The sequence below is a fragment of the Perissodus microlepis genome, chromosome 8 (genome assembly GCF_051167445.1).
Source record: "Perissodus microlepis isolate ML-2025 ecotype Zambia chromosome 8, ASM5116744v1, whole genome shotgun sequence".
In the NCBI taxonomy this organism is placed as follows: domain Eukaryota; kingdom Metazoa; phylum Chordata; class Actinopteri; order Cichliformes; family Cichlidae; genus Perissodus; species Perissodus microlepis.
The window spans coordinates 26,002,781-26,023,315 of record NC_140468.1 but is presented as its reverse complement, the minus strand read 5'-3'; the positions used below and the strand labels follow the sequence as shown (position 1 = coordinate 26,023,315).

General features: G+C 39.8%; 1 protein-coding gene across 11 annotated transcripts in view; it reads left to right on the top strand.

The window, feature by feature from the left end:
• shisa6b (shisa family member 6b) overlaps nucleotides 1-19,463 on the top strand; it is an 82,718-nt gene extending 63,255 nt beyond the window's left edge. For 2 of the 11 annotated variants that reach the window (XM_084938417.1, XM_084938414.1), the window contains 5 exons: nucleotides 9,184-9,246; nucleotides 10,376-10,396; nucleotides 14,655-14,807; nucleotides 17,071-17,174; nucleotides 17,371-19,463. In XM_084938417.1, the coding sequence (XP_084794543.1) occupies nucleotides 9,184-9,246; nucleotides 10,376-10,396; nucleotides 14,655-14,807; nucleotides 17,071-17,174; nucleotides 17,371-18,225 (1,196 nt within the window). In that variant the 3' untranslated portion in view covers nucleotides 18,226-19,463. The remainder of the gene's footprint in view (nucleotides 1-9,183; nucleotides 9,247-10,375; nucleotides 10,397-14,654; nucleotides 14,808-17,070; nucleotides 17,175-17,370) is intronic. The other 9 variants (XM_084938418.1, XM_084938416.1, XM_084938422.1 and 6 more) reach the window with 7 other exon arrangements.
• Nucleotides 19,464-20,535: the final 1,072 nt, after the last annotated feature.

Here is a 20,535-nt window from a genome sequence, read left to right as displayed (position 1 = left end):
GCTTTCTAATAGAACTAGGGTGGGTGCTTTGGAGTCAGAGGGAAGAGGTGGAGGGATGCCTTGTGGTCACTGGGCCATTTACCTTTCATCCCAGCACCCCAGCACATCCTCTTTTTTCATACTTTTTCCTTCTCTTATCTACTTTGTGTCTCACTTTATCCTTTGCTCACTGTATTTCTGTCTCACTGTGCTTGCTTTCCTCCCTCCTCCTCCTTGTTGTTCAGAAATACTAGGCCTTTGGGGTTCCATTAAGTTGTGCATGAGCAGCTTTAACATCAGTGTTTTGAAGTCTGTCTTTGACCACCAGGATTTCTATGATAATCAGCTCATGCTTTGTTTTTTCCAAAGATACCAAACTAGCAAATACACTTAAAAATCATACAAACAATCTAAAGGGATATGTTTTGTTTTGTAAGAAGAACACAACAAAAAAAGTAAATATCTTCTCTGTGTTATACAAGCTAAAGTTGTCTTTTGATGGTACACGTTTGTATAAGCCAGCTTTCTGTATTGCACCACCAAAAAGCTGCAGATGAGTTCTCAGTTTCTCAATCCTACAGCATTAAAACTACGAACAGGTGAATTAAACAGCAGTGATTATCTCATTCAGTGTTGGAAAGGTTACTTTTAAAATGTATTCCACTACAGATTACAGAATACATGCCCCAAAATGTCGTTTGTAATGTATTCTGTTAATTTACTTAATGTGAGTAACATATTCTGAATACTTTGGATTACCTAATATATTGTCATGCTTATTATGTTACTCCCCAACACTGATCTTATTACAATTCAACATTCTGCTAGGAACAAAGTATTTTTGTACATTGTGTACTACTTTTCCAAGGACTACACATCTAAACATTACTGCCAACCACCCACAAAGAAAAATTACTTTAGAAATTACCTGAAAAAAGTTCACCATGCCTTAAAAGTTCCAGCGTTACATTCCAGCTAAGGATTTGCTGTTTGCCCCAGTACAAACCTATTCCACTGAGTCCCCACCCTAACTAAGAGGACCAAAGAGTCCCACCTGTCCAGGACTTGGTGGATAGGAGATGTTTTGATGCAGTGAGGGGAACCTGTGCAATCTTAGACAGGTGTTAATGTTGTGGCTGATTGATGCACGTTCACCAGTGGAGTGATAGCAAGCATTTTATTTTTTTGAAAATACAGTCTCTTCCCTCATTTGGTTAATGGTGGTGAAGAGCATCTGATGTGTTACTATGAAATCTCCCATTCCTCGGCAGATTTTAAATAATGCATTCTTGTAAGAGCAACAGCTCAAGTTTCATGCTAATTAGACAGGCAGTATGCACAGCCCTTACTTGCAGGCTAGAATACTGGATGAGCAAAATGATTCCTCAATTCAGAACTCCATTAGAGTTAAGGTTTGGAAAACTTTGGAATCGTGGCATCATAGGCTATAGTTAAAGTCTTGTAGGATTAATGAATATTTCACTGGCTATTAACTGTAATTTATCTGGATTTGATTTCTGAACATACATATGGTGAGAAATGGATCCAAATGTTGGACAAAATCTCAGGATGACAAAAAAATCTATTTGCCAAACTAAAAAAAAAAAAGGATAAATCAAAACATGCTGTACAAATCTAGCTGAGGAGAAAACTAATCCAACAGAGATGCGAGGAAATCGAAAAAATGATGTAAGATAGGAAAACTGGTAGACACATGAGGGTGAACGGATGATGTGAAAAATAGGAAGACAGGATTAGAAATACACAGGGACACAGCTGGAGCAGAGGGCGGGTGAGAATCTTCAAAAACAGGCTAAATGGGTATGTTTGGGTATGTTCGTCATAGCAAATTACATGGCAAGCTAACACAACTTTTGATTAGCTGTTAGCATAGAAAAAAATCACCTTGAACAGTAAGCTACTCAAGCATTATTTGATTTCATTAGCCTGCAGCAGCGCTCAACCATTTCAATAAACACAGTGTGATTATATGAGAACTATAAGCGATTTGAAAAGTTTAGCGTTTCTCAACTCTTGAGCACAAACAATGCGACATCTCATTTAAACTGGACGCGGGGCATGCCTGAAGCATCAAATATGTTTGTGTTCACACCATTTATTAACATTTGTTTTTTCTTACCCAGATATGGGGTTGGGGTTAACCACAGCTTTGACTGAAAATGAAATCCAGCCTCTTTCATGAAAGTTGGAGCTTCCGCTATTCAGCTACTGTACGTCTTCAGCCTCACTTTCACCCTAGCTACACGAAGGGCACACTGTATTTGTGCTGAACGTATTTTATTAGTTATTAAATGTGAAACTGTCCTTTCTAAAGTGAATCCCCAGGGAATACTGATCTGGAATAGAAAAGTCAACCTTTGCTAATTTATTTATATATCACTGTGACTCTGTTATGTTTGTGTACAGTACATGATGCTTGTATGTGGCTCAAAATGATTTTGTATGTGCATGGTGCTAACATTAGGCAGCTGGTGTCTAGAGCTTGGTGACCTTGGTCATATGTTTGTTATTTTTCTCCCCTTTCGGTCTCTCATCACTCACCACTCTCTTCTCTGTCATTTGCTTCACTATAGATTGTGGCCAAATACACATATCCCTATTCACTGGATATTCAGTGGCTGGCTTTTCAGTAGTTGGACAGAATGCAAATCCTTAGAAATGAATGTTCTGATAGTTTCTATGATACCTCAGAGTATGTGACTACAAATGCTTATTTAACCTTGCCAAGGGGTTCAAGGTATTTTCTGAGTTTCTCAGCATGCCTTCTCTTACCTCCCTTATGTGTTGAATGTGGATGCGATGCTTGGAAGTGTGATGTGAAACAAAATGCCACGCCAAATGTCAGAATACTGAGTCACTTGCACGCCATCTGGATGCTATTATGCAAACTTGCCAAGGAGGTATTCTCCAGAGATCACTTACCGTGTCAGTAAAGGGAAATTTAATGTGAGTAATGTTCTTGCGGACTTGAGGGTGACTGTATCCAAAAAAGGTGTTTAAGATTAGTCTCTGCAGCCCATTGATCACAGCTATGGGTGTATATGCTTGATTTAACCATTAAATCTGACTGACACCATCTGACAAACACACAGCTCCGTCATCAACATACTGACAGCAAATCGGCCATTTAGCAATTTAGATAGGGATCCTGTTTAACCTAACAATCTGGAGAGCACGTCAATCACAGATAATCAACCCACTGTATGATTAGACAGCAGCACTGGCTTTGAATCTATTTTAATATGCCAATTAAAGCAGATGAAGGCAATAAGTAAAGGACGGCGAAACATTCAGGAGATCTCACCCTCCACACTAAGCTTACTTAACCACTGAAAAATAGGTTTCCTGGGGTGCTTTAAAGTAGTACCAAGAGAGTTTTTTTCTTTTTCTTTTTTTGCCATGTCAGCTCCAGGAGCCCAGGAGGATGATGGTGCATTTGGGTGTTCCGAGCTGATAAGCAGACTCATGGCCCTGAGAGTTTGGGGGTGCTAACTGTGCTGGGACTCTGTCTTCAATGTGGTTAATTGGTCCCCTGATTACTTTGGGATCAGTGAACGTTGCTCTCCAGGCTCTTAATGAGCTAGTCTTCTCCTGCTTCTCAGCCCGTCATTCAGCTTTGGCTCTCTCTGTGGACCCCTCAGACCAGACTTTGAATGGAAATCACCAGATTGAGACAAAACTTCACAAAGTTATGCTCTGTTTCTGTTGCTTTCAAATTTTTACAGTAGAGACACATAATACACATCAATGATGAGTTCCCCTATCAGCACGGTCCATTTTTCTTGAAGTTTGTCACTTTTTAAAAACTTGCTGGGTAGTGTGTACTGAAACGACACATTTCATGCGCAACAACACGTGAACTGCATGCAGTTTACATGGTTGGTGATTACCTCTCCACAATTGTCCCCAATTAACTACTTTTCAACTGAAAACATGTTTCTTATCTTCAAATCAGATGTTTTTTAATCTTCTAGGATTTTGTGGAAATGGCAGCCTTATTCTGAAAACATGTTGAACTGCAACATATCTTTTACCAGGCCTGGTAAAAGATATCATACTGTCCAAAATAATGACTTAAAAAAGTCTAATCTATGTTGTGGAATTGGCTTAAATACCATTTGGATTTTTAAATATACAATATATACTTACTGTTAGTGTTGTGTTTATAAGTAAAGAATGAAAATATTATTTCAGTTCTAAAAGTAAAAACATTCAATTTAATTGAATTCAGTTTTATTTTATACAGCATCAAATCACAACAAATGCCTTAAGGTGCTTTATATTGTAAGGTAAAGACCCTACACTAATATAGAGAAAACCCCAACAATCACACAACCCCCTTTTAGCATTTGATGACAGTGGGAAGAAAGAACTCCCTTTTAACAGGAAGAAACCTCCAGCAGAACCATGGGGTTCATGGGGAGCAGCCATCTGCCGCGACCAATTGGGGTTGAGGGGGGGAAGACAGGACAAAAGACACAGTGTGGAAGACAAGCCAGAACATATAAATCAGTCATGAATATGAATTAACTGAAACTATATGATGTTCATGTGTTACTGGAGTAACTAATATTAGAGTGTGTATTCTACACTCTAATTAATTTTTCTCTACTTCCCTTCATGATTTACTGCAAGAGTTCACTTTACAATATAAAGCGCCTTGAGGTAACTATTGTTGTGATCTGGCGCTATATAAATACATTATAAATAAAATAGAACTGAGCTGAATTGAATTGAATGAAGAAAAAATGTGAATAAATTATTGTACGTTCTGTACAGCAGAGAGGACAGATGTTTACTTGTCACCTGTTGTAGTTCATTACAGAAAAAGTTTGTTTGCAGAGATGAGTCATTCACTTTGTGACTCATTAACATAATACTGCAAGTTGGTTTTTGTTTTTTTCCTGGGGGTGGGGATAGGGCGGTGTTGTTGCTTTCTTTGTTAGATTGAAATGGACCAGTTTTAACCATGTTTGATTTAAATGGATGCACTCTGCGCACGCTATGATAAGGCATCCTGTGTCTACTCTGCAGTATAGGAATTAAGATCAAGTGAAATCATAGCAGTTTTTTCCACGCCAGCACCAACTGATACCTGGGCCATAGTCATTAGCAGTTTTTAATAAGTAAAAGAAGTTAATCTGCTATTATGTACCCTGTATGTGTCATTAATCGCTGTTTCTCTTAAATTATCACCATTACTGAGGGTTTTCCCAGACACAGGATGTCTTGGCTAGAAGTAGAGCAGGTCGCCTGCTAATCAGAATCCCTGCCTCCCCCCAGTCTGCATGCTAAAGTGTCTAACCCTCAATGTGTCCATGTGTGATTTTGAGGAAGTGCTTGAGGCATAGAATAAAGTGTGTGAATGTGGCTTGCACGCTACTTTGAATGCTCAGGTAGAGTAGTGAAAGGGCTATGTAATTACCAGTTTGTCAACCACATTTTGTTTTACTAGTCACCTTTAATAAGATTAGCATAATCACATGCACATTCATTCATAAGTCGCTCTACTATTCAGTGACCAAAAATGTTTATTTCATGAATTGTTTATACTAATAAGCTAAAGTAGATGCAGTGAGCTTTAGCAGAGACAGAAAGTCTTGGTTGTAGTGATTCAGTCATTCCTGGCATCACTACTCAAAACAAGCCTTTGTATCAGTAGTATTGATACTTTATTTTCTCTAGGTATTCAATGTATTTATTTGCAAATCATATCCTAATTTGCAAATAAATACATCAATTGCATCGATCAACAATAAATCTGATGCAAGTTTCTCAAACACTGATTTTAGGTGAAATAATTCAGTAGTATACTTTATAATAATAATTATTTTGTAAGCTAAACTTGTTCAAGCTCTCTTGGTGTGCCACCTGCAGTGCACAAAATAGTCGCCTTGTTGTTGTCATTTAATGACCTGAACGCACTTCAGTTTGTCTCAGCAAGTCATATCCTCTCACTCTCTTTCACTTTCATGCACAGAGAAGCTTTTGATAAGTGCTTTTTCACAGTAAAATTAGCTTCCCTAGTTTATGTGTTTTGTGGTTTCATTTGTAAGTGGTGACACAGTCACAGTACACTTAAGCATGCCCGGACACAGTGCTCAGCAATTAGTCAAAGTAACACACTAGTTAAAGGAATTGGACTTTGGGATTCAAATGAGCCTAGTGTGAGTACACCTGTTTAATCACACCAACAAATGAAGAAATCTTTCTTTTTGGCAGGCGTATTCCTGATCAGGAGGGGTTTCATTTTAGGGGTCTTCTCCTGAACTCTAACATAGATAGGAGAAGACTTTAGAAATGAGGATGACAGTAATCTGAACATCTTCTTTGGTCAACCAGCAATACACCCCACCGCATGGTCATAGACCATAGATAAAAGTGAAGAACACATTGATTTGATGCATTAGTAAAATAAGCAGCATTATTGTGATATAATAGATCATTAATAATGAACGATAGTGCTACCAGGGACAAATAAAAACGAAAGATCTGTTGTGACAGATACAGATAATATAGTAACTAAAAAGACATAGCTTTTTATACATGGCTTTATATTACTAAGCTGTACATTTAATATGTTCCAAAGAAGCAGTTTCTGAAGTCTGTGAATTTATCCCCTTGAATAATCTTTTCTGTGAGTCACTGTTAAGCACTGATACGAAAAAAGAAAAAGCCAGTGGAGGAACACACAGAAGACACATCTCATCTATCTCTATAGCTCGAGCAAATATTGAAACCCATGATGTGAGCGCGTCGGGCCTCACTCTCCTTCTTCACTTCTGTGACAGATGTAAATGGATGTTTCAGCAGTTGGCTCTAATGCATTTTTAAACAGGCACAGCAGCAGACAGCAAATGAACGTGTTGCAATGGCAACACTCTACACTGGGGTCTCCATCTATTGCTGCCTTCCCCTCTCATACAAACACACAAACCCACGCTGCTGAGAATAGCTGTCATTCATCAACTTTCTCAGTACAATGGGCTCAGTAAAGGTCCCATCTTTCAACTAAAGCACTTCCACGGTGCGGTGCCAAGGCGAGCACCATACCACTGCATCACATTCCCTGTCATCCCACAAACACTCCAGCACAGCAGGATGGATAGGTGATTGGGGCCAACTGTTGTTTATCCTCTGAGATGAAATTTAAAAAGGCTCTGCTTACTCAAATGACAACACGTTTGACTGTTACTACTGATTAGAGCTTCCTTGCAGAGACAGAAAAAAAGGGATAATGGCCAGAGATGAGGACCAGTGCATGTTAAGTTTGCAGAGTCCTTTCCAAAGACTACAAGTTCAAAAACACATCCCAAATATATTGTACAAACATTATCCATAAGAAACGTATTAATCACTCTGATGCATACTCATCCTGAACAATTACTGCCTTTCCACGCACATATGTGGAAAGCCAGAGGTAGAGTTGGCAGCAGTAAGACCTACAGCACAGAACATCAGTGAAAAAAACGGACTGGAGCCATAAGCTAGTCTGCTGGGATTCTGGCTGAGCTTGAAGTCATGACCTGTCTGGATAAACACTGGGCTTGATTTTTGACTGTGTCAGATAACACACAACTGTATAATATGCATGCTAAAAAATTCAGATTAATAAGAACACGATTTGGGAAGCAACCAGGGCAAAGCTTATGCTAGCCTAATTAACTAAATTAGCTAAGCAAACGACATGAAACATATTTGTCACCTTGTGTAATTGTGTGCTCTGGTAATGTTTTGCTGAAAGTACAGTTCAGAACGCTACTGATGTGGTATCTCTGAAGGTCACTGCACTTCACAGCTCCCATCACTGAGGAATCTAAATCCTTCACCATTTGTTCATAACAGTGTCGCTAGCCGACCTGTAAGCTGATACCATTCAATGTTAGCAAGTTAGCTGGTGGCACAAAAATGTGCAATAACTTCACCATCTTAGATTTAAATATGAAAAACTATGTATCAAAGCAGGGGAACACTATCAGCTCCTTCTTTTTGTGAGTCATAAGATTTTTTGTGTTTCTTCCATAGTTTTTCTTTCTGATTTTGGATTTTTTTTTTTCTTTTCCACAACTGTTTTTTTGTTGTTATCATTTTATTTTTTGTAAATAAAAGTATGACAATGGTTTCATGTCAGCTGACAAACACTGCCCCTAAGTTTCTGGGATTTCTTGGTTGGCTTCAGTGTAATCTAGAACAAATTGTTCTGGTAAGTGATGACCAATGACCAATTTCACTTAATTTCTCTCATGATAGTCAGACTTCATCATGAACAGGTAACAATTGCTCAGTGTAAACAGGCTGAAGACCTTGAAATTTGCTCTGAAGGTTTGGCTTTGTTTTGATTTTTTTGCTAACTACTTTTGTCTGAGGTTAAAAGTAATCTGTTTCTAGTTTTAAAAAGTATGTTTTATGTGAGTTCAATATAACTTTCATTTCTAATGAGTTGTTTGGTCATTGCTTATGTAAAAATGTTGGTGCAAAACCTCCCTTGGTAGGTTCACTGTGTATTTTTGTGTACTGGTCATATAATTTTAAACCAGAATGTCTTTCTCTGTTCATTTGTAGTTGTACTGGTGGTTTCCTGTGTTCAAATGCACCTGCACCACTGCAGTTCATGTATCATTTGTAATGATGAATGCATAAATGCGCGTCTTTATTCTTAAATAATACACTTTACAAAAAATACAGTAATTGCTCTTGGCTTTTCCAGGACAGGATGTTGTATGCCATATTTCTGTTTTTTTCCTTTCGTCTGTTTTAGCCTACTTTCCAAAATATGTCTGGTGTAAACATATTTTGCAGGCTAATGTCAAGCTTACAGGGGACTCCATTTAGATTTACTCATCACACAGTCTCTCATGTCTTTTCTTTATTTGAGGAAATTAAAGGGATATTTCACTCAGTGAATAGGTTTACACGCAAGAGTGGAAAGTAACTGCGGCATCGTGTCTTATTTAAACTATAAAAGTCCATTGAAAATGCACAATGTTTTCTACATAGATCTATATTTTGTGAATTATATAAAAAGCATATCTCCAAGTGCCACTAGAAGACAACATTTCCAGCTTCTTCAGTGAATTATCTCTTTAATTATCACCCTCACACTGCTTGAAGTCTGTGTTTGAGAACATACAGAGCATTCCTCGTGAACATTGAACAGATCTTTCATTGCTTTTGTCATTGCAGGTACCCATCAGCACAACTATAACCATGTGGCTCTAGGTAGCCCCACACGCACACCTAAGAATGGTAAGGAAAACTAGAGGGAAAGGGTCTTATGCAAGTAAATTCCCTGGTCAGTTCAATGTTTCAAATGTTTGGAAGTCTAGAATGCAGCTCTTAACATGTTTAATGGGGTAAATTCATTGAACTGATCTAATTCAATTTCTTCATTTTTAAATTCTTTCGAAATGGGGGCACTTTTTTTCTTTGAGAGACAAGAGACAGTAGTTGTCGGCCATCTGTCTCTCTTTCTTTAAAGTGAAAACAACGTAATGCTCTGTCAAGGTCATCCCATCCCACGACAATGTTCTCCACTGTTGTCCTGAAAAACTAAAGTTATCACCATAACTTCACGGTGGCTGAGAGGAGCAGTACCGTGAATCGGCTTTTATTACTCAAGTTAATCAGCTGTTCCTTTGAGGGAGCTGAGGCGGCCCGTGGTCACAGTCTGCCAGTTGAGCAGTCGTGTAAGAGAGGAAAGAGGAAAGATAGCAAAGATAAAAGAAAAAGCGGCATTAAGCTGAATATTCCCTGCCTTGTGCATTTATTACATTGCCCTGATCTCACCGTGTGATTTTTATACTGTTTGTTTCAACCACAAACATTAAAAACCTGCTATCATTGAGGCACTTTGGAGCCATAGCTAAATTCTGCAGACAGACTCATTCCTTCTTTATGGACACAACTGACCGTGTAGTCCACACACATACATCCACAGACTCACACAGAATCACACGCATAGATAAGCAAACTGCATACTGGGAACAAATGCCTTGGAGATCTATGGAAAACATGAAAAATCCATTTCAACACATCTAACACAGACACTTTGATCACAAGCTGCCAGAAATCCTTCAAGTTTTGGCACACAGTGTATTTTCCAGATAAAAACCCACAGCCACAACCCCCCCAGCGGCCCTTGACTGAAACAACCAGGAGATACTGCTCCATATCAGAGCAGAAAATGCACAATCATACACACAAGTGTACATAGCATGCCTCTGGACTTAAAAGCTGTTTTCATTAGAATAATTTTGAGGGGAGATTTTCTGTACTGGCTGTGCTGAATATGCAGAAGGTCTTTCAGGAATAGGTTCTGTTTCTCTTACCATCAACATGTTTCTGAAATATTTGTTTTTCATTTGGGTTTCGGTAGCTCACCGATCATTGAGACGTGGTAAGTCATGCATACATATGTTTAATTTAGTGTGAATAGTCATTCACTGCATTCCAGCACACATTTGTGTACATACCACGACTCTTACCTATGTTTCCTCCTTTCTCTAACTTAAACCAGTGTATTTTCAGACCTGACTCAAGCAGTAGTTTCTGTTTGATCTTTGCTTTGACAGCACAGTTTGTTGTTGGTCATGTGGGCCAACAGGAATCAGGGACACAAGCTGATGAGTTACAGTAGAAAATTATTTATGTTATATTTATGCAGTATTTTTCATACTGTCAAAAAAATCCATCAGAAAGACCAAAACCAAATCAACAATTTTGAATGCTTCACTGGGACACTCACATATGTGTGTAACATGTAAGAGGACTGGTACTTTGTGTGTAATTCTGTTCGAAATTATGTAAATGCTTTGTGTGACAGGCTCTTATATCAGTTGTTATCTTCTTCCATTTCATTGATGTATCCAATTAAGCTTATTTTATGTTGCAAAATTATGTTCTGTCTTCCATGAGACGAGTTTCTCGTGGTCACCCGTGGTTCTCATTAATGATTAAAGCATTTGTCGTTGTGACTCAGGGTATCCTTTAAGTTTAGGGTTCAGAATGTTCTACTTGGACATTTGTATCCCGTGAGTTGATTTTCAGAGCAGTATTAGTGCCACTGTCAGTAAACGTACTGATACCTACTAATTCTGCATCTAAAATTCTGCATCTGTGTGAACATAACACCATACTGTTATTTAATTCTGAAAGACTGCTGCTGTTATCAACTGTCATGTCATTCATGTCATTACTACCACCAAAAGTTATGTTACATAGTCAGCGCCTTTGGGTTTAGGTTTAATTTAATTTAAGTTACAGATAGTTATAGCTATAGATTTGACTGATACAACTCATAATTATTGTTTTTCAAAACTATACCACAATAGTTATGAAGTTAAAATCAGAACAGCTAACAGCCGCAAAGGTGCAGATTAAGAACAATTAATAATAAAATAAAACATGTCAACAAGTGTGAATGAGAATGACCTAACACTACTGCATGTTGACTAAAAAACTGAAACTGAAAATAGTAAGACAATGAAAAAACAGAGTTTTTGCCTGACATAAACTCTGCAGTGTAAGTGGCACAGTGCCAAGCTTGGGCTTTAGAGTTATGCTTCTGAGTAAGCAAGTAAGAAAGTGAGACCAGTTCATTGTTGGTTTTGGCTATTTCACTGGATTGTAATGGCAATAAGAAAATAATCACATATTAATAATCTTGTCACGTAAAATCTTCTGCTGATTTTTTTTTTAACTATTTAAGTCTTGGAGCCACATCTGTGTGGCTTTACTGTGTTTAAACATAAAGTATGTCTGCTAATGAGATAGCTAACAGCATGCCACAGTCTGAGTTGATTCCCCACTTACTAATGCAGCTGTGGAAGACAACCCACTCACAAATTTTTCACTTCAATCTCCCCCCCTGCAGCTCCCAGGACCCCCTGCAGTCACTCAGCCATGCTGCCGTCCCTGCTACTTTATTCTCGTTCCTTCTTACAGTCGTGGTCATGAGTTTACATACGCTCATCATAGGCATTAATGTTATGAGCTTTTATTTCTTTAATCAATTTTTTCCCAGGGTGGAACGATTGTGTAGATCAGGTAGTAGAGCAGGTCACCTACTAATTGGAAGGTTGGTGGTTCAGTTCCCCTCTGCCCAGTCTGCATGCCAGATAACCCGAAGTTGGTCTCTGATGCGTCCATCAGAGTGTGAATGTTGGATAGAATGGGTGAACGAGGCAAGTTGTGTACAGTGCTATATAAGAACCAGGCCATTTACCATCTACATCTTTAGTGACATTAGTGCCAATTTAAATGAGCTGTATGTACAATTTTGAGCCTGTATGGATAACTTTGACTCTGTGTGCTTTAGAGACAATCCAAAATAAGTCATTATGGATGTACAATCATGCACAATCATTTCACCCCTAAAAAGAACAGTTCAAAGAATTCATTAAAAAAAACCCAAATTATTGCCGTTCATGTCCATAATGAATGCACGTAAGCTTGCGACCACAACTGAGCATTTCAGTCTCTTGTTTCTTTTTGATTCTCTTATCCCCATCTCTTGTTCTCTTTCTCTTCCATCTCTCCATCCTGCAGCAGTTACTAAAAACACTATTCTTATCTGTCGTTTGGAGGCTAGTGTGGAGTCACACCCATGCCCGCTGCTCTGCACTGCGTGACAGACTCAGAGCTTGCAGGGGAAAGCTAGATAGAGCAGGTGTGGGAAAGAAAATGAGAGAGAAGGGAATACTGAATGGACAAGAAAGAATTAAGAAGCAAAGGAAAGTGGGTGGCAGCATGGTAAGACAGATAAGATTGACAGAGTGAGGGAAGTGGAATGGGACAGACTGCGGATGTTTGTGTGTGTACATGTGTGAAAAAGAGAGATAAAGACAAGGAGTAGAGTGAGAAGAAAAGAAGGCTTGGGTCCAGTCCCCCACCCCCACCTTCCTCGTCTTCCTGGCATCATCTCACATCACACCAACAACAGGCAGCCAGGCATTGCTCCCGTCCCTGTCCCAGTTCACATCACAGCACTGTCACAAGCAGGGTCACTCTCCAGCACACATCTGTTGTTTGGTGTGTTGTCTATTTTTTCCTTGCCTTTCCTTGTTTGGACCACTGTTTCCTCCCGTCAAACCACCGCATCGCCTGTCAAGTTAGTCCCACACCAAACACTCACTGAGTGGCTGATGTGTCCGCCTATACTCCCCCATCACTGGCACCAACAAGTTGGAGTTTTAAAATATGCAACAGTTTCTTAAAGGCAGATATTCAACTTTTTTCCTCAGCAAACTATGCTGAACTTTAAAGGACAGAGGGATGATTAAGACAAATATGACTTAGAACTTTAGAGCTATGGTACAAACCATAGAAAGCCTACAACCAAAGTGATAGAAGTATTTCAACTAAGTTACAACATTAAAATCACTTACAGGTCAGTTCAGTTCCATCATTTGTAATAACAGCACCTGTCAAAAGGTAGTAGGCTTTATTAGGCAGAAAGTATCTTCTAGCAGGATAATATGTGGTTCAGGAATACAACAATTTTGGAGTAATAGTTTAAGGAATGTAACAAAGAGATCAAGGTGTCCTTCAGCCTCCAGATTCCCATCTGATTTAACTGAGCATGTGTGGGATGTGCTGGAAAAACAAGTCTAATTGATTTGACGCTCCACCTTGCAACTTGCATGACTAAAAGAATCTGGTCCTAATATCTTGGTGCTTAATACCAAAGAACCTAGGGTGTCGTGTCTAGAAGGGTCAGAGTAGCTTTGGCATAGGGGAACCTACACAACCCGTTTGGCTTTAATGTTAAGGGTTATCAAATAAGAAATGTTTTATAGCCATGACTATCTTTAATAGTCTAGTTTACTGAAATATCAACAGGATACGTAACTCTCTCACTCCACTTTAGTACGAGTGGACTGGGTTTTCTATTTCAGCAACATAAAGTATGATTGTTCTCAAAATCTATCTCAGTCATTCTCCAACCCTTTCACATGTACCTTCCTTCAGAAGTTTCTTTCTTTAACCCTCTGAGGTTAGTCACCATAAGGGATAACTCTAACTCTGCCCTACCCTTATAATTTGGAGAAAGGCACAATAGACTATTAAGAAAGAAAGTTCATGTCACTTAGAATGATTATTTTCTTTGGTCCCTGATTGCTAAGACACAGGAGAACAACTTAATCAAAACAAAAACTACATATTCTGATTGTCTAGGGTTAGAGTTAGTAAAGACTCACACCTCAGAGATACAAAGTATGAAATGTAAGCTGCTAACTCTATCTGGTTTATAAAACCAGCTATTCAAAACATATTTTATATGTACTCATGTGTGAGTTTATGTGTATTTGTACAAAAATAGATTTTTTCTTAGGTCACTACAACCCCAAAACTCCCAGAAGAGGAGCAGGGCTTCCATGTACTCAGTGGCTCCCTTGGTTGGAATTATTATTTTATACTGACGAGATTAATTTGGAGATTATTTTAACGGACCTCTGCCTCCAGCAAATATTTGTAGAGCTGAAACTCCAGCCTGTCTGCCAGCTCACTCTTTTTTCTTCACAGCAGGTGGTCTTCTGTGATGGTTGCCTGGGGTCTCCTTTTTTGGGGGGTTGGCGTAGGAGAAGTCAGCCTGCCCATTTCCCCCCCCCCTTTTTCCCTCTTCTGTGTCTGTATATGTATGTATGTGTCTCCAGAAAACAATCGGATAAGTGGCATCCTGACCTCGCAGACGGAGCCCTACGACCTGTCTTTCTCACGCTCCTTCCAGAGCCTGTCACACCTGCCACCCTCCTACGAGGCGGCCGTCAAAGCCGACCTCAACCGGTTCTCGTCCTTGAAGAAACTCAGTAGGTCCAAGTTCACTGCAATAATGCAAGAATAGGCGCCCTGCCCTGATCCTAAAGCCCTGCATGATAAAAACACTGCATTAAGTGTGCTTTCCTGACTCCAGGCTGGGACTTTCTGAAGGGCTCTGAAGTATTCCAGATGTAACAATGCCTCACCTGCTGTAACTTGGGACATTAAACTGTAGAAAAAAGTACCCGTATATGGTTTTTTTGGACTTTTTGCAGCTCGCCGTTGATTAAACATCTAAGTGGATGGAGGGCACTATGAATTAAAGCCAGAAAGTATCCCCTTCTCAACTCTGAGCTGTCAAAAAAGCAGCCTAATCACCTCAAAAAAAACTCAGATTCATTGATATTCCCTGCTTCCCTCACCGCAGCCATGATTTCTCTTGAATCACACATATATCAGCGGCTTCTTGCGTCTGGCCTGGCTCGGTATTAATTTAGCGTTTCTTTGGTGAATTTCTACAGCATAATGAGCTCTCGTCTCATGCTATTCTCTAAGTGAAATACAAATATCCGTTACGGCTTGTGTAGTTTCATCATGAGCGTCCTGCTTCGCTGCTGGCTCAAGTCAAAATGAAAGATGGACATCTACAACTCATCCCGTCAGGGGTCGCTCTGCACTGGCTCCCACTTAGAGCTGCCAGGCACCATTTGAAACTAAATGGTAAAACAAGTTTGCAGTAGTATTTACTGGTTCTCAGTTGTTTTGGAGAAATAAAAACAACCACAATTTATTTGAAGAATGCTTGTGAGAATTAACATAATAGCTTTTGATGGACCGTAAAACAAAACCAAATGAATTCAATTGTCAGAGATAGGACCCCACCAAAGAGACAGTTCTGAAATGGAAAAATATCCCTTGGCGGTGTCCTTCCTTCAGTCTTCCCAACTTTCTTTTTGCTTCAAAAGCAAATTATTTGCTGCAGCAAATAGCCAAAAGGCTCTGCTGTTTCTTTTTGTTGCTCAACTAGTGTCTGCACAACGATAGATCATGCTGGACTGCGCTGGAGGGAACATCGAGCGGAGTTTTCATTGTTGAGATAATAAAAGAAGAATGGTACTGCTTATTAATGCAAATTGGTATCAAACTGAAGAGAAAAAAAGCACTTAGCCCATTGCAGTGCAGGACACTATATATCATGAGTTATTCATTCACTCTGGTAATATGGTTGATGAGTTTGCAATGCGCTGCCCAAATCTTGAAGACTATTATGCTTGAGAAAGGAACATCTTGTTTTATTATCTCTCATAATGAATCGATTTGCAGCAAGCACCCGTGACTCGGCGCTGAAGGGGATTTGGATGAGAGTAATTTGGACAGGTGGTGTGAACACTGCTGTACCATTATTGAAAAAGACAGACTCGCACCGAAAAGCCATCTACGAATTCTCAATAAGGTGGAGAGATCTGCTCTCATTATACCTTTCCACCATCAATGGCAGTGGCATTCACCTGTCTCTTATTGTGCGGGTTAAACGCTCATTCACAGACTTATAAATGTTTCCATTTTTGAATGGTTTATGCTACTGTCTTTATGACCAGATGTCAAGTTTTTGTAAATGTGCATTACTTTGTGTGTGCGTGTGTGTTTTTTTATTTATTTATTTGGTCGATACACATCTCCGTGCATGTGTTTTTGTCGTGTGGCATGAATTTAATGCTACATTCACTCCTACACTCTATCGTCTTTGCAAATGTATTCTCGTCTTTTTGATCTGCTTTTAAATGCATGTTATATTCATTGTTTGGTTTGGAGGTTTTTGTTGGTTGCACACAGGAATACGAAAGAAAACCCCCACTCGAGTTTATATGAAACACTCCCAGCTTCAGTTTTGATGTGATTGTGTAATAATCCTATATTAGATTTCCAGCATGCATATATGTGAGGTATGTGTCCGTATATGATGTTTTTTGTTTATAGACTTTCAAATGACATTTGAAAAGTTATCCCCCACAGCCAGAACTGCCTGCAGCATCCCTGATCAAGTCTGGATATGTGGATGTTATGTGCCTAGCATGTAATGTGGTCTGACTGTGATACTCTGCCTCTATTTTCTATTCCCCTCTATGAGCTTGGAAAGGTGAAATACGATGGGTCTCCCAACACTATTCTCTGCATTGTGTGCCATGTTCTCCAATTCCACGTTACACGATTTCTCCCCTAGCATTCTGTACCTACCTGTGTTTTCTCTTTCTTTCGCTCCTTGAATTGCCTCTTCACTTCGTGTCTTTTTTTTCACTTCTGTGTCCTCTGCAGCAGATAAAGAAGTCGAAGACTACTACACTCGTAAGCGCCACCTGCCCGACCTGGCAGCAAGAAGCACTCTTCCCCTTCATGTTCTCAAAATGAGTCAAGAACAGGTGGGTACAGAAGTGTTCCGTTCAATAGTGCACGCTTCAAAACAAGGTCATGTACTATCAAGTTTTATGTATCTATGATGCAAGAGCACAAGTTTCCAGATTTAAATGTTAGAAGTTATTCTGAAGTAGTCGGCAGCAGAGCATTTTACCCCTGAGTTTATGAATAAACTCACCTCATCCGTCTTTTGCTCGATAGCACCGGGAACAACAGCAGAGCCAGCCCCCACAGTCCTCCATCTCCCAGGCCCCTCCGCAGTCACAGTCCTCACAGCAGCAGTCTCAGCAGAGGCAGAGGCCCCGTCGTGTCCAGAGGGCTATGTCCCAAGATCGTGTCCTGTCCCCTCAAAGAGCCCCCCAGCAAGATTATACCATGTCTTCTAACGGTGTTTCCCTGTACGGAGGTAGGATCCTGTCCGATGAACAGCTCCTATCTGCTGAACGTCTACGATCCCAGGAGCGTCTTCTTCCACAGGACCGCCACACCTCCCAAGATCGCCTCTACTCCAAGGACCGTATGTACTCCAAGGACAGACTCCTGTCACAGGAACATCTTTATTCAAAAGACCGCCACTACTCCCAAGATCGCCTCTATTCACAAGAACGTCTATACTCACAAGACCGCCTCCTGTCCCAGGATCCTCTGCTCTCGCCAGATAAGCTGATGAGGTCGCTGAAGCGCGGCATGGTCAGCAGTATCTCTGGCGGGTTTTATGGCAGTGACAAGTCAATGTCACGGGCCATCTCACACACAGACGTGTTCATTCCAACTACGCCTCTAATGGATCGCTACAAGATGACCAAAATGCACTCCCATCCCAGTGCCTCTAACAACAGCGGTGGTGGAGGCAGCGGAAGTGGGGTACAGGGAGCAGGCGGGAGTGGGCACTCCAACACCTTAGCCATGAACCAGACAGCAAATAAGAGGCAGGCATTTGCCTCGAGACGGACTCACACTGTGGAACAACTCCACTACATCCCACAGCACCACCAGCAGCAGCAACAACAGCCACAGCACTACCGCACAGGCAGCAAGACTGAGGTGACTGTGTAAATGTTCAGGAATACTCACTGCTGAATGCCAGGGGCTGGGTCTGATTGACAAACGTTGGTATACTGGCCTCCTTTTAGAGTAGGATGGTGGCAATTTTTCTTTCTTTGACCAAGGCTTCTGCCAAATTAGAGATTCCAGGACCAAGAACTTCCACTTACTTACTGTGAGAGACCGGGAAAACGAGCTACACTGTACATTGCATACACAGGCCCAGCCAGATCTGAAGCCAGAGGAGGTTATGGATGGGGAAGGTGTAGTATTATCCTGCTAACTTGCCTACTATTATTTCCACTGTCTTGCCTATCCTATTCATCCACAGGCTTTTGGCACCATTCTGTGTATGTTTTAGTGGGAAAGCACCATTTGTGTCTGTTTATGCCTTTATCAGCCCCCTTTTGTCCAACAAATCTATTCTGTGACCTTTTCTGGCAAATCTTAAAGGGCTTTGCATGGTTAAACACACGAACCGATTCCTACGTGACTTCTGTTGTGCGACATAACACCACCACAGGTGATGAACTGAGAGAATGAGCCTGTAATAACTTTATAAATATATAAATAAATGAAAAAAAGGAACCATTTGTATGCCCTGTCCTACTCATAGTTGTAGAGAATCTCAATGAGAGAAATTGAACTGGATGTTATCAGCACTCCTATTTGGTGCCTCTGATAGGTGTTCTATTTCGAAAAATGAAGTGGTTTTGTGGGTTACAAAGCACAATCAATGAAAAAAACATTATGTTCTGTTTTTGATTATTAATTTTGAATTTTAATATTAATGGCTAGCTTGTTTTGTTCTTAAAGCAATGGCGTTTTTTTCTCTTCTTTTTCTTTTTTGTTTCCTGTTTTGCTTCCAGTAGACGATTGTAAATAAGCTATTCTAGAAGCAGTATTATGGACAAGTCTGTACTGGATGGACTTTATATTAGACTGTCTGTTTTCAATAGATTCTTAAAAAACAACTATAAACCATTACTGTTTCGTGAGTTCAGAATAGAAGCCCACTTAACCGAGTATTTGACCGGATAAATTAATACTATACTGTGTGTGTCTTTGCAAAAACTGTTTGTAGGACGAAAAGTGAATGAATGTGTTGTTGACAAATGATATATCACTGTTCATATTTGGATGTAGACTGTGTTTCATTGACTTCAGAAGACTTGAACATCATGGAAATGGAATATAATGCTTGTCAAAGTAGGGTCAAATAAACCATCCATATTTTTCTAAACATGCAACATTGTTCTTGGAGAGATACGTCTGTTTCGTCTGTGCTTCACAAATTTGACAAATCTGTGCACTGGTTTAGCTCAGTGGTTGAGCAGGCGACCATGTACTGTACGGCCAGAGAGCAGTAGGCTCGGGTTTGAGTCTTCTGCTCTCGCTCTCTTTCTCCATGTATCACTATATATGTGTGTGTGTGTGTGTGTGTAATTACACATCTTCACAAATTTAAGCCACTTTTATCATTTGTGGCACTGGAGTGAAAAAAAAAAGTACAATGCTAATGTTAGGCAAAAATAAATTACACCAGGGTTGCATATCCTCAGTGTCACCAACATTAAGTTTCAGCAGGATCACACTAAATGTGTGTGACAACTACTGTAGCCTGATTTAATGAATGTTTTACGTGGAACACGCAGTAGCTTTGAAGTTCATTAGTGGTGACTTAAAAGTGCAAAATTGTAACTAATTTCCAGATTTTTGAACTCATTTCACAATCTATAAAGTTCATAAAGAAAGTGTATTCTAAGGCCTGGCATGTTTCACAAAACACTAAAGCAAATATTAGAAAACAGATGTAACAGATCTGCCTTTTCTATACCATTAACATACTATTGCACCTAAAAAGCTTTGAAATTTCATATTGTGGTCTAGGATGTGTGAGTGTGGAAATATCTCACTAAAACTACACGTCAAACTATACTCAGTGTGTTCCTTTTGGTCTTTCTCAGCTCGCTCTCCAAACACCTCACATTCCCCATGATGATTGCTGAATGGTAGATGGAACAGCTCCAACTCTGAAACCCTGTTCTTTCCTTCATAGCTTCTTCAGGATTACAGGCCTTGCTCAAGGCAAAAAAACTGTCAGCCCGAGGAGATTAATCATCAAGAGTGCAATGCAAAGACAAGTCGCTAATAGACCTGCAAAACTTGACTTGTGAATTGCAGTAAAAACCAAGTGTCTGCTACGTGTACTTGGAAACAATCTAAAAAGACCAATCGTCTTTTTCTATCACATGCATCCATCCATCCTGTTGTGCTTATCCTTACCTCTTCAAAGAACAAAGCAAAAAAACAGAGTTTGCA